Genomic DNA, 14,477 nt, shown 5'->3' on the forward strand with positions numbered 1-14,477 from the left:
CTTAAACTTATCGAGGATATCATTATCTCTGATGTTAATCGTGAATAAACAGCCATAAATCAGCTTAAATGTCATCATGTGTTTAAGTTTTCCTCAGTTTAAATGGGATCCAGTTATAGTTGTCTGTACATGCATGGGTACACTGCAAACAGGAGCTGCACATAGCTAATTCAGCATCATTTTAATGGTGCCAATTTCCCAAATGTAACCTCTAAACCCATGACCAAAATATCAAAATTATGGAAACTTTAGTTCCAAAAGTAGTTGCACTATCAATATTATTTTGTCATCATCATGTAGTGCATATGCAAATGCTACAGTCAGCTATTTAAACAGACTGACATGCTCTATTTTTTTTAAATTGTGAATATTTCCTCCACTTATGGCAGAGGCATCATACATGTCAGCTGGGAAAAATATAAATAAGGGCAATTATTATTTCAAACGTGAAAGTCAAACACAAGATCCCTCACCTTGCCTCCACCAGGGGTGTGCTTTATGTTGTCTTTAGAGCCACAACGAGATTGGACGTTAGCTATCTCCAGCTTCTTGTCGAGGATTTGGACCTGCAAAAGTGTGAGAAGAAAAATAAAAGTTCTTAATTACATTGAGAATAACTGCAAGAGAGGATCAGCCCAAACAGCAGGACATGAGATGTTGAAAGGATGAAGATTAAGTCATGTTATGGAGTCATTTCATTAAAGCTGCCATCCATAACTGTGTATGTTTGTCACACTGGGAGATTTAACCACTGCAGATACTACTAGAGGTGTTCTAATAACTTTAGTGCATAAAAACAAGTATTGTGCAGAATGTGACACTTCTGGCTTAGTTTTTCCACCAGGACAGATGAGACCCGACAAGCTTTATTTTCAAATTCAGAGTAATAAAATGAATGTCTGCACTTTCACAAATGACCATATAAATCCTACAATAACTTAGAACATGTTACAGATGCCAACTTTAACGCATTAACACAGTGGATCTTTGGTTAACTGCACCTTGAGCTTTTAGTGAACTACACTACAAAAAGCATATTTCAGTGTCTTGTTGAGACGGTTGTTACTGTACAGATTCCATTCAGAGGTCCATCTTCTTTTAAAAACGGAGAGCACAAATAAGAGAGCACTTTCTTCTTTTACCAAAAGTTGGTTTTGATGATCATAACTGCAGAGATACTCAATACTCTGGTTTTGAGTTCATCCCTCAGTTACTCACATTGCCGCCACCGGGTACATGTTTCGCATTGTCTTTGGAGCCACACTTAGACTGGACACATTTATAATCCAACTTCTGATCAAGGATTTGTACCTGGAAGAATGAAAACGTCAGCTTTTAGATTTTTGATTTGAAACATGAGCTGTGAAGCCTGAGAGAAAAAGGACTGTGCTGATTCAGAGCCAGCTGTTAACCATGCTGTTAACTCGTGTCGCTGTGTGTATCATGCAGGTCGACGTGATGTATTAATATATACAGTATACAAATAACACTGGGCTGCCACAAACTGCTCTTCAAACTCTTCCTCTCATTCCTTTGAGGACCAAATACAACAAGCATTGCAGACACTGATGAATATGTAACGTTGTTATGATCATCCTCTCTTCTGTTTATTGGATCTACAATTTAAACGTCTTAAAGAGTTTTTAACTTTAATTATGTATTTCTGCTCCATAAATCATAAATATCACAACACAAGATCCTCTAAGTTTCTGCAGTAAAACATCACGTGACCGCACACGGGATTAGAACAAAGACTTTGCAGTGTTTTTAATGCTAAAATGGAACACACACACACACACACACACACACACACACACACACACACACACACACACACACACACACACACACACACACACACACACACAGACCTCAAACAGCACCTTGTATTTACATTCTACCTTTTTAAAATAGGTGCCTTTTATCATGAAACGTCAAAAATAATGTGTGTATCAGTAGACCTCTGCTTATTGAGGTTCAATAATAAGAGAAGATTATTTCTTTGTCTAAAGCTGGATCTAAAGCTGGATCTAAAGCTGGATCTAAAGCTGGATCTAAAGCTGGATCTAATGCTGGATCTAAAGCTGGATCTAAAGCTGGATCTAAAACTGGATCTAATGCTGGATCTAAAGCTGGAGCTAAAGCTGGATCTAAAGCTGGATCTAATGCTGGATCTAAAGCTGGATCTAAAGCTGGATCTAAAGCTGGATCTAAAGCTGGATCTAATGCTGGATCTAAAGCTGGATCTAAAGCTGGATCTAAAACTGGATCTAATGCTGGATCTAAAGCTGGAGCTAAAGCTGGATCTAAAGCTGGATCTAAAGCTGGATCTAAAGCTGGATCTAAAGCTGGATCTAATGCTGGATCTAAAGCTGGAGCTAAAGCTGGATCTAAAGCTGGATCTAAAGCTGGATCTAATGCTGGATCTAAAACTGGATCTAAAGCTGGATCTAAAGCTGGATCTAATGCTGGATCTAAAGCTGGATCTAAAGCTGGATCTAAAGCTGGATCTAATGCTGGATCTAAAGCTGGATCTAAAGCTGGATCTAAAGCTGGATCTAAAGCTGGATCTAATGCTGGATCTAAAGCTGGATCTAAAGCTGGATCTAATGCTGGATCTAAAGCTGGATCTAAAGCTGGATCTAAAGCTGGATCTAAAACTGGATCTAATGCTGGATCTAATGCTGGATCTAAAGCTGGATCTAAAGCTGGATCTAAAGCTGGATCTAATGCTGGATCTAAAGCTGGATCTAAAGCTGGATCTAAAGCTGGATCTAAAGCTGGATCTAAAACTGGATCTAATGCTGGATCTAAAGCTGGAGCTAAAGCTGGATCTAAAGCTGGATCTAAAGCTGGATCTAATGCTGGATCTAAAGCTGGATCTAAAGCTGGATCTAAAGCTGGATCTAATGCTGGATCTAAAGCTGGATCTAAAGCTGGATCTAAAGCTGGTGCAGATGAGAGTAGAGTCTTGGCCTCCATGCTGTATGAGGTGCACTCAGTGTAACAGCTGGAGTCAGAGTCCGGTTACCTTTCCACCTCCAGGCTGGTGTTTTATGTTTTCTGTGGAGCCGATCTTGGACCTGACGTGCTTCAGGTCCGGCATGGGTGCCGCTGCAGCCAGAGGGGCTGGCGGGCGGCTCTTCAGCGAGCCCGGGGATTTGGGCGTAGAACGCACCACCGCCACCTTCTTCACTTTGTTGGCCTCGGCCGCCGCCTTTGCAGAAAGTGCCTGGGTAGAGGGAGATTTTGTGCCGCCAGGGCTGCTCTGTCCACTCCCATCTTAAGCAATAAGAGAAGCGACGAGTCAGAGGTTTTAAACAAGTCAACAGAAGTGGATTAAAGGAAAATAATAAATAGCAATAAAAACCAGACTCGGATCTCTGCCGGCTAAAAGCTGACCAAGTTTGAGCCAGGACCGGATCAGACTGTGGCTTTGTGCCATGCGAGGCTAAAAGTGATGTCTACTGATTTGCCTTTTCTTTTTCTTTTTTACCTTTTTCATTTTTTGGAGTGGGAGGTTTCTTGGCACTAGCTGTATCACAAAAAATATGACACATCATAAGTAATCCTTAAATCTTACTCCTTATAAAATCACATAAAATCAAAATGACAAGTATTCAAAAGGGAAAACTTTTGTTCTGTACCAGGTTGAGCTGAAGTTCTGACAGCAATTCTGGCTCCGGGGGTTTGAGACTTCGCACCACCGAGACTCTGAAAATCAACAGAACAGAGACGTTGCTTTAACCTCAGAAAGCTGCTCTTGTTAAAGTGCAAGAAATCAAAACATGTATGGAGACAATAATCACACACATCCTGTTCTGATCTGGTCGAGCAAATGAGTGTCATCAGTGATGAATGGACGAGGCTCTGTGTTTATGATCATTCACAATCTAAATGTAGGTTTGGATGCATTTATACTTTTTTGCCCTCTCAAACCAGACAAAGAAAATTCAGCGTCCATCCATCGTCTTTAACAACCTGAACTGAGCTCAGGTCTGAACTCTCAGCTGCATTTAGAGCTGTACTTACTCCGGGCTGCCTGGGCCCCGGGCTGCTGGCTTTAATGGGGATGGAGCTGGGGCCATTTCGGGAAGAAGCGTGTGTTTTGTTGCCCCTGGTGACTATGGATGTTCTTTTAGGGGAAGAGGTTGGTTTGATGGCAGTTTGGGTCTTTTTCATGAGGAGGAAAAAAATAATAACAAACAATAACAAAAGTTCTAATGACAGTGAACATAAAACAGAGGAATGATTGAACAAAGGAAAAATGATGGAAAGATATAATGGTATTTCACAAGTGTTAATGATAAAGGATTATTCTGGTTTATTGCAACGTGGATCTTATTGTAAGAGTCTTGATCATCACTTCTATCAGTTAAACTCAATGGTGAGAGCTCAGCGGCAGCACAACAACAATTACCATTAAAACCACTGTTACAAAAATGATTTATTAATTGATATCTACGGCATGTTTTTGAGCATCTTTAGATTTTCTTTGGTTTTGGTTTACAAGACAGATCTGTGTTTCGGTTCACTCTCAGTGTCAGCGTGGTTTCCAGCCGGCAGACGTGTTTGGAAAAAAAAGGTTCTACTGTGCTCAGCAGCAAACAGAGAGAGACTAGCTGGTGAACACTGAGGAGCATTGAGCATCTAAAGAGAAAGAGATTTCCCTCAGTGTTGGTAGAGTTTATATTAAGTTTATAGGTTAGAGAAAGTTTGCAGTCATGGCTAAAATAAACTAACGTCGACTAAAATCGAACAGAAGTTTATTCTTTGTCACACCATCCACCTTAAACTCCTCCCTGAATGATTGTGCACCTCGCTCACGACTCGGTCAACTCTCACGAGATGGTTGAGTTTAGTATAGGTCGTTGGGCAGCGAGTCGTGCAAGAGTTTCCGCAAGTTTTTGCAAATCTAGTTACCATGTAGACACAACCTTATGACACACAAGAGTCATAACTCAAATGCATTTTAAAAAGCAACTGATCAAAACATGAGCAGTGCAAATTTAGCAGATTACCCAGATTATTGAAAATTAGCACTATAATTCTTCATTGGGAAATTTGAGTTTGGCAAGCTTGGTTGGCCATAATTATCTCTTCTAAATAACGTCTAACCTGGAGAATTATTTACAATCTGACTGAATGTTTCTTGCTCCAGTGTTGCCACTTTTGCAGACCAATGGTACAATAACTGATAGAAAACATGGACAGAGCTACAAAAATAGGTTCCAAGTTGTAACAAACCAGAACTATCCCCTAAATAAAAGAAATGATGATAAGGTTCTTGGTCACGTACCTTATCTGCAGAGCCGTTATCCATCTTTGCTTGAGCTACAGACAGAAGAGAAAGGCAGACTTTAGATTCCAAGTTTAATATCTTTTATTTCTTCTTTATTTCCACCCAAGTGAAATAAATGAAGTCTTTTACTATCAAGTGTGTGCCTAAACATGGCAAAGAAACCAAAACCAAAACCAAATGCTGGTGATATGCAGCATGCATTGTGACACAAAGTGCTCGAAGAAACCAAATATATGGGGGGGGGGGGGGCTGCATAACCAGCAGAGTGAGCAGAGACGGTGATATTAAAGAAAACGTGGGGAGGGAGGACAACAAGCTTCTCCTCGGGTTAAAGTTAATGTCCAATAGAAAAAAGTCGTAGGGAGAGTGCAGCATGGCATACGGTAGAAGCTGCGTTGTAAAAGAAAGAAGTGGAAGGAATTAACTGAGGAGGACTCTGAACTGGTGAACATGACAGCAAACAGACCTTTGAAAATAGCGACCGGAACCAAAGACTTTCTGGCTGCAGAGCTTTGGGGGGGAGTTTTGTGGAGCTCAGCGGTACTGGTGGTCTGAGCCACACTCATGTTCCTTATGTCTGAGTCATTAGAAATGTCAGGCTTTGAATAGCCGGCCCTGTGTAACGATGAGTCACTGCTGCTGTTTTCAGTTGCAGTCTCGGATGGCATTTTGATTAAAAGGCTTTCCGTCTCGGAAATGTTCCCACTGCTGCTGTGAAGATCCTCTGAATGAGAGTCAAAGTGTGACAGACTTTGGGCGTGTTGTGTATCTGCTGGGATGTTTTTAGTGTTTGAAGCTGCTCCATCTTGTTTAGAGTCGACCTCCTCTCCTTGATCGACCCACAAGCGTCTGTCTCCGATGGATGTCAGGTCTTCCAAAGCTGCGCTGCGAATTAAAGACATCCGGGACAGATTGCTAATTTCAGTCAGGCACTCGGAGGCGTCGAGGCTGATCGCTCTCTGAGCATCCGCAGCCGCAGGGCTCCCCCTGTCGTCCCGTCTAATCTCCGACCCGCAGCCGAGGTCTTCAGAGGCCCATAAAGACTCACTCAGCCTCTTCCCACACTCCCCCACCACCTCATTTCCTGGGTCCAAGGAGCAGGAAGCTCCCATGAAGTCAACGGCCTCCCTAGCGGATCTGGCAGGATTTGATCCGTTTCCCACAAACGCAAACTCACTGCGGACTCCAGTAGCAGGCTTTGCTAATTTGTTTGGAAAGCAGATTAATGATGACATTCACAGCACTTGTTTTCCATCTCCCCATTGAAACAAATAAAAAATAAGAAGAATAAAGGGAACAGAACTGGACAATTGATGTCCATGAGGAAAATGATTATGTTAATATTTCCATAAACAGAAAAACTGAAAGAGCTATAAAAGGTGGAGATGCAAAACCTAGTTATTAATGGTGGAAAGAAAACCTTCTCATGAAAATAAAATGAGATGGAAATGGACGTTAATGCATCAGACCGGGCTCACAGACAACAGATGATGCATTCCAGTGGGCAGAATGAACAACAGACCTCTAACACACTGTTTCCATTTCATTGTAAAAATAAAATATGAAATAAAGTCTTTCTGACTGTAAGTATAATGCACCTCCCAAAAACCCTTGAAACATATTACCAAGCTATAAAAAGTGTGACACCACAACAATAATATCAATTATACGTTAAAAAAATGTATAATTGTATTTAGCATTTAAAGGATGCATAAATAAAGTAAGAGTAAAAAATATCATTACATTAGCCAAGTATTAATGTTTCCTCTTTCTGCTTTTAAATTATGAATTAATAATCACATAATTAACTAAAAGAAGCTTTTAAATATATTTTGTTGCTATTCCATGTACTGTGACACACATGTAAATACATTTAATAATCAAAGCTTCGAAAAAGAAAGGTGTTTATTTTAACAAATGACGATATGGAAATTTAAATAATGCAGTTTTAAAAGAAAGATTCAACTTTAAAAATTGAGTTTGCAATTCTGTTTTAATATTCCATCATTAACACATCATATAAATATAATTATTAATTGGCTTTTAGTTTATTAATACATCATTTAACTACACATATAATGTGTAATCAATCTATGGTAATAAATGGTTTAATTTATTAGTTATGTATAATTAAACCCTGTTTAACATCTATTTAGGTATCACATAAAACAGATTGCACAGAACCGCTTTAGTCCACCTGGAGTTCTAACTGTATAAATATCCATCTCCTGCAGTAAATAAATACAGTCTAAGTGCGATCAATAAAACATAAAGCAGCCTACCTGTTGAAGCTGCTCCTCCAGCTGCTGGGTGAACATGACGAGACAAATGGAAAAAGACATTAATAATGACTTTCTGACACTCATGACTCATTAATACACTCGCTCAATGCAAAGGAATCATTACAAAGCCCACATACAGCGTGTCTTCAGTTAATGCAGAAAGCCAGGAGCAAAATAATGTTCCATACATCATTAAAAAACAAAGATAAATATGCAAATAATCAGTTTTTATGTGCATCTAATGTGGTGCAGCAGTACCACACATAAGCTGGTGCTCCATGTGGTCTCTCAGCTGTTTCTAACATTATTCTGGCGTCCCGGCGACCGGGAGCGGTGCATCTGTTTAACAGATCCCAGGAGTCTGAAATCAGCCTTGAGGTTTGGCACATTCCCTTCCTTCTGAAATAGCCAGGATGTAACCATCTTTTTATTTTAAAAACATGTTTGAGTTTGTTTATTATCATGTGTTGTTCTAAAAAGGAGCAAATCATCAACCATCAGTGCAAGCATGAAGAAAGGAAGAAGCCAAAGAATTAACCAAAACAAAACAAAGCACCGCTCTTTTCCATTTATGATGCTGAAAGAAAAAGATAGTAAGCTTCATTTTACAACCACAACACACAGGAGAGCAGCGAGTTAGATGAGAAGATTGATACCAGTCTCACGTGTGGACACGTAATATAAAGCTACAACTAGCAGTCGGTTAGCTTAGCTTAGCACAAAGACTGGAAGCAGGGGGAAACAGCTAGCATGGCTTAAGCTCTCTAATTATTACCTCTGTCAAGGTTTGTTTTGTCTGTTTGTCAGCAGGATATTTGTGACTTTACGTTCATTACTTCATCAAAGCTGCCACATTCATACATCACAAATTCTGTATAAAACAAGACATTTGATGACGTCACCTTGTGCTCCAGCATATTTCAGTTTTCTGACATTTTCCACACTAAACTAATGATTGAAAAAAGAATGGGTAGTTGCAGCCCTGCTCATAGTGCTGCCCCACACTGTTAGCTAGTGAGCTGTAGAGGGGCTGGTAGGAGGATTGTGTTACCTTTGGACACAGCTAGGGTAGCTGTTTCACCTTGTTTCCAGCCTTTATGCTAAGCTAAGCTAAGCTAAGCTAACCAGCTGCTGGCTATGGCTTCATATTTATCATACAGACATGAGAGCGGTATCATTCTTCTTATGCAAGAATGAAAATATATTTCCCAAAATGTCAAACTAGGAAAACAAGGGAATGCACAAGCAGCTGAAAAGAGGCAGGAGCTCAAAGACCGGAGGCCTACCAAGCTGCCCCTCGTCTTCACACGAGGTGCTCTCTATCTCTGAGAGCTCAGGCACTGCTGCTTCAACACCGCCCTTCTCTGCAGACGTCTCTGCTGCAGGATAAATGGATGTCAGTCAGTCAGAAAAATAGGAATTGTTCAACCATAAATCTCGCCCTAATCTGACACTTTCCTCAGGATTACTAAAGTTCTCTGAAATGACACCTCCTCACCAAGTGTTGTGATATTTCTCACATTTGAAGCCAGGAGCTGTTTAACAGATCAAGGAGTATTTTCAACCTGATGACTCTCCTTTCCACGCTTTTGACTCGCTGTCACTCTCACTATTTATGATCAAAGCACACTCGACCCAGGCTGGAGTGGAGCTACTGTGGCTGATTCTCACGGGCAAAGAGACATTATTGTCCATGTTAGTCAGCCATGTGTGGCTGGTGAAGTGAATCCACATGTTCCCTGTGTAACTTAAGTACATTTACTCAAATACTACACATAAGTACTTAATTTAAGGTACTTTAGTCTTTTCTTTAAATGTCACTTTCTACTTTCTACTACAACTACAACAAATATTCTGTTTTTACTTCACTGACAGCTTTACCAGTTACTTTACAAATTTAGATTTTTGAGAGTTAAATATGTTTTGTTAGAAATTAAACTAACAAAAAATTAAAACAAGAACATCTGAATAAATTAATTAGCTTATTGACTTATTTTGAGACCTTTGCAGGACCTTTACGTGCAATGTATTTTTACAGTGTGGTTGTACTCCACCACTGGCTACATGTGCCAGTGGGCTATACATTAATTAAAAAAAGCAAGTTTAATGCATACAGTTCATTAGTAAGCAAGCAGAAAAGTGCAACTTTAATCCAAGACGGGCTGAAAATAATAAAACTTGTGAGGTAGAAGAAAATCAACAAACTGAGATGAACGTTTCTTTGATTATATCTCTGAAACAAAAGAAACGTTATTTGTAAAAGAGGAGAAATTAAATGAAAATCTGCACACAAAGTGAAACATGCTAAATGAGGGTTAAGTTAAAGTCTTTGGTGTTTGAGCGTCATGACATGAGGAGTGCAGGCGGGCGTACCAGGTTGCACCTTGTCATCACAGAGTTCAGACACAGGTTTAGGCCCGTTTTCACTGAGAGCTGCTTCAGTTTCTGTGAATTAAAGGTAAAGTGCAGGTCAAGCAGGAGGTTTATTGTGACAGGAGCCGACATAACTGTGAAACACTCGATAAAATCCCCCTGAACTAATGTTCATGTTCACGTGAGCTGTGAAATGGAATAAAATGGTTAAAAGCTTTGCAACAGTTATTAACTGCTGAATCCAGAACAAACCATAAAACACATTAAAACCAGGTTTTTAAATTCAAATATGAAACTATTTCAACCAAATGCTTTCATTTTAAATAATAAGATGCTATTTTGGGAAAGATTTGTGTTTTTAGATGATAAACATGCAGAAACTCTGAGAAACACACATTTAGAGGCTTTCATTGTTCATTTCACTGAACTGGATTAATCACATTAAAGCAAGGAGAACTACACAATATTACAAAAAAATCAATTACAAAAACATTATTTTTGGTGGGCCAGCTAAAATCAGTTTATGCAGACAGGTTCTTTACTTCATTGCGAGTTTTTATCCCACTAATGGACTTAAAGACTGTGTTGAAGGTATGTAGACAGACCTTTTTAAGGTCTGGTATACTTTTTGTAATGGCAACAATGACCGGAAAGATGAGTCTAATCTGTTGACACATACAGTATAAACATGCACATATACTGATAAAGAGCTCTGAAGTGAAATTGGAACTTCTGTTCCAGAAGTACGAAAACCTCTTTCTAAATCACATGGACATTTGCTAATAACTAAAAATACAACCGTATGTTCGGTGGGTGGTCTGGATTGTTTAAACAAGCTCGGATCGTTGTTTATTCAACACTTTTTGTGGCATTTAAGGCTGAAAGAAAACTTCTACCTCAAAGTTTTTATGTACACATGCTTTAAGTTCAAAGAACCAAATATCGTTTAATGGACTTAATCCTTTTTTTGTACTGATGATTCAACCGAGAGAGTCGCTCCAGCTGCACAACAGACTCTCTAGGCCACTTGTGAAGACAACACTGAAATATTATCCCTTTTGAAGTTGATATGGTAAATAAACATTTGCCTATTTCGACCTCCAACAGTTAGAGAGCAACATAATGATTCATTAGGAGTCGTGTGTGTGTTCTCCTGATGAATGTTAGTCCATTATTCTCTTTCTTCAGGCTCTGGTTCTGGTCTCCACCATCTCCTAATAGCATTATCTGTCTCTTTAGCTGCTAAATACTCCACTATGCTCACCAGCTGATCTCTAACTGTGTCTGTCTGCCGTTTGCTGCTGAGCAGGAAGTGTAGTGTGTAGTTTTTACAGCTTTTTATCAATGAGAGAGAACCAAAACAGTAACGTTGTGGGCCGGATAAATAATGAAATGAAACGCACGATAAAGCTCCGTGAAGCCGAGAGGAGCTGCAGATTCAGCTGATCGTTGGCTGATACTTGGAAATAATCGGTTCATCACTATGAGAGACACCTTCCACATTGTCATATTTTTACTCCAAAAATATAAGATATAGCCATTTTAACTTTGTTTTTGGGGGAAATGAACTCTTTAGAACTCTTTAAACTAACAGGATAACATTTTAAGTTGATTCCTAGTTTCTTTATAAAAGGAAAAAAAAACTTTTAAAACCATAATGACACAATTTACTGCTCTACATTTCGTCTAAACTAAAAATAACCACACAACTACTGTTGTACTCCAAATACTACACTTTTTAGCTTCTACTCAAACAGATCTATGAGATACTCACTCTGTGTTTCACTGCTGACAGGCGGATCTGACTGTGTGCGCTGCTGCTTCCTGTTAGCGCGTGAGATGAGGGGAAACGGAAACAGGGAGAACGACTGCACTAATGAGGGCTGTAAACTGGGGAAAGCTAGGCTACGTACTAATGGGCCATACGGTTGATAAGAAGGGAAGAGAAGGGGGAAACTGAAACTGATTATTAGCTACTGAACAATCTGCCAGGACCGTCAGTATTTATTTTAGAACTCTGCAACTGACCAACAAGACATTTATTTACCCTTTCAGACATCAAATGTGCCTTTTTTTCAGCGCGGCATTAAAAGCCTGATTGTTTATTGGCAGCGTACAGTGACACAGGATGGAGACAGAAACTCAGTCTGACCCAGATGCCTAGATTACAGAGCACAGTGCAGCTGCAGTCGGGCACTCAAGCATGTCTTGTATCCATTATGTAAAAGTGGGATTAAAACAAAGCGCTGTTGAAACTGCGGGGCTCGGCCTCGGCCCCAAATCTGTTCAGACTGCAGAGACTTTTAGGAAACTGTACTGTAGATGTAAATCTTTATAAATCCTTCTCTTTGTGATCTTTTAAGAATGTGTGCTGGGATTAAAGCACTCAAAGGTTGAGTTGACTTTAACCTGTGGGCCCCAATATACTGCTTATCAATGCAGTTAAAATAAAGTGTTACCATTAAATCATATATAATAATATTAATGTTATTTATGATGAAATCAGGTGCTATTTTTACAGAATATGTTATCATTCTAAATAGAGAGTATAAGTATAATTTACAATATAAATATAATTAAAATGAATGTAATAGTTTTTGTTCCACACATATGAAATAGATTATTGTATATATGTACATTTGTATACAATTGCCTTATTGTGACATATATCTAGGGAAAATGTTTTTATTGTGTTATTAAAAACAGCTTAATCTACTGTAGCATTTTGCATAGTACAATTATTTAACATGTTAATTTGTATTGGTGCTTAATAACTATTCAGAACTTTTCTTTAAATATTCTTTAAATATAAGCAACTAACCTTAATAATTATTTTATATACCGTATATTATTCATCTTGGACGTCAAATGCAAAGGCATTTGTGTTGTTACTGCACATAAATAAACTATATTAAAGCAATTATTCTTACCTTTGTGAGGCTGTTTTCTTCAAGCTAATTTATGCTGGAGAGGACATTGTCAACATCAGTAAGTAAAGGTGTCACTGTGGTACTGAAACATTGTGTGCATTCAGCTCAGTGACAGAGAAGTTGTGATGCTGGCATGTTGCCAGGACATCAGCGCTGACCCATGATGTAATGATAAAAGATAACGTGGATGATGTCATCGGGATTATTTCACCGTGTTCGGACAGAAAACAACACTGTGTGAATAACTCAGCCCGTTAATTAATTAGAACGGGGGAGCGCTGGGGAAGCTCCTGCAGAACAACACGTTGTGACGTCATCGGGCCAATCGAATGCGTGCAAACGAACATTTTCTGTGGATTACTTTGCAACATGAACGCTGCTGTTTACCTCGTGATAACTTACTGTAAAATCCTGTCTAGTTTTATACAACGCTGTGCAGTTAAACCTTCACACCTTCATGATTCTGTTACTCAAACTGGACTCCTGAGTAATATTTCCTCGTCACTCGACACTCGCAGCCTCTTGAATTGCTGTTTTCGGTGTGAACACCCACTGATTCTGTAGCAGGTGTATTTACTTTCACTTTGTTGCCTCATTAATGGAGCGCATTAACTAAGCAAGCATATCTTTGAGGATCCCTCCTCTGTTGCACTTCTGGAGCTTTCTTCAATTGTTTACCCCATTAAAAGAATATTTGGTGATGAATTGCTAGAAATAATATATGCAATATATATTATGGAAACATTGCTATTCTCCCTTTAAGTCTAAAAACTTTATTTTGTTACGGATTTGGACCAAGTGGACTGGGTACATTAAAGCTATAAGAGACTTTAGCTGACTTGATAGATTAATGAGTGAGAGTTTAATGTGGTTTATATCATTTTATCATTATATCATTAATTTTTTTTATTTTGTTGAAGTTGAAAGCTTCCTATGTTCAATTGTAAATAATTGAAGCTAATGTTATTAAAAAAAACACCTGTAGAAGTAAAACGGTTATTAAATGTACTGCAAAATGTTGCATGTTCTTTGTGGAGTTTTTCCTTCGAAAATCCGAATAAAGACTGGAAGGACAGAGGGTGTCTGATTGTAAAGCCTTGAGATATTGGGCTACATAAATAGAATTGACTTGATTCATGTCTGACCTTTCATTATTCCGTTCTCCTGGTGGTGCTGGTCGTTGATGGTGATGTTGGCTAAGGAGGAGCTCATGGTGTCTCCGGAGCTGTAGCTGTTGGAGGAGTTGTTCATGTAGTCCATTGCCAGTCGCAGGTCAGGCTGCAGAAGAACAACAGACGGAGATCAGTACAGAGTTAGTCCAGGATGTGTCACGTAACAAATGTCAAGTCACACATTTTACATTTTGCAAAGCAGCTGACCCGGATGACCACCTGGTTTAAAGATTAAATATGATGATGGCGCACTTCGTGGACACTTTGTCTTCCGGCGTGCAGTAGCCAGTCCGTCACCACCAAAGGTAAACAGACACTGAGTCGGTGAAAAGCAGTTATTTATACATCCTGACGTGGGGTTGGCGCTTCATGTTACAGCCTGACAGATAAAAATACTCCCTTCTACCCATGTGCACGC

At 39.2% G+C, this 14,477-nt stretch overlaps 1 protein-coding gene across 31 annotated transcripts in view; it reads right to left on the minus strand.

Annotated features, from left to right (window-relative positions):
- LOC115025050 (microtubule-associated protein tau-like) overlaps positions 1–14,477 on the minus strand; it is a 32,107-nt gene that overhangs the window by 8,042 nt on the left and 9,588 nt on the right. For 8 of the 31 annotated variants that reach the window (XM_029457054.1, XM_029457052.1, XM_029457048.1 and 5 more), the window contains exons 2-12: positions 14,033–14,165; positions 9,958–10,029; positions 8,871–8,963; positions 7,585–7,608; positions 5,300–5,334; positions 4,033–4,173; positions 3,648–3,714; positions 3,497–3,535; positions 3,032–3,282; positions 1,219–1,311; positions 474–566 (exon numbers count right to left, since the gene is read on the minus strand). In XM_029457054.1, coding sequence (XP_029312914.1) covers positions 474–566; positions 1,219–1,311; positions 3,032–3,282; positions 3,497–3,535; positions 3,648–3,714; positions 4,033–4,173; positions 5,300–5,334; positions 7,585–7,608; positions 8,871–8,963; positions 9,958–10,029; positions 14,033–14,147 — 1,023 coding nt within the window. In that variant the 5' untranslated portion in view covers positions 14,148–14,165. Of the gene's footprint in view, positions 1–473; positions 567–1,218; positions 1,312–3,031; positions 3,283–3,496; positions 3,536–3,647; positions 3,715–4,032; positions 4,174–5,299; positions 5,335–7,584; positions 7,609–8,870; positions 8,964–9,957; positions 10,030–14,032; positions 14,166–14,247; positions 14,365–14,477 lie in introns of those variants that run through there. The other 23 variants (XM_029457062.1, XM_029457074.1, XM_029457073.1 and 20 more) reach the window with 20 other exon arrangements.

The sequence above is a fragment of the Cottoperca gobio genome, chromosome 19 (assembly GCF_900634415.1).
Source record: "Cottoperca gobio chromosome 19, fCotGob3.1, whole genome shotgun sequence".
NCBI classification, from domain to species: domain Eukaryota; kingdom Metazoa; phylum Chordata; class Actinopteri; order Perciformes; family Bovichtidae; genus Cottoperca; species Cottoperca gobio.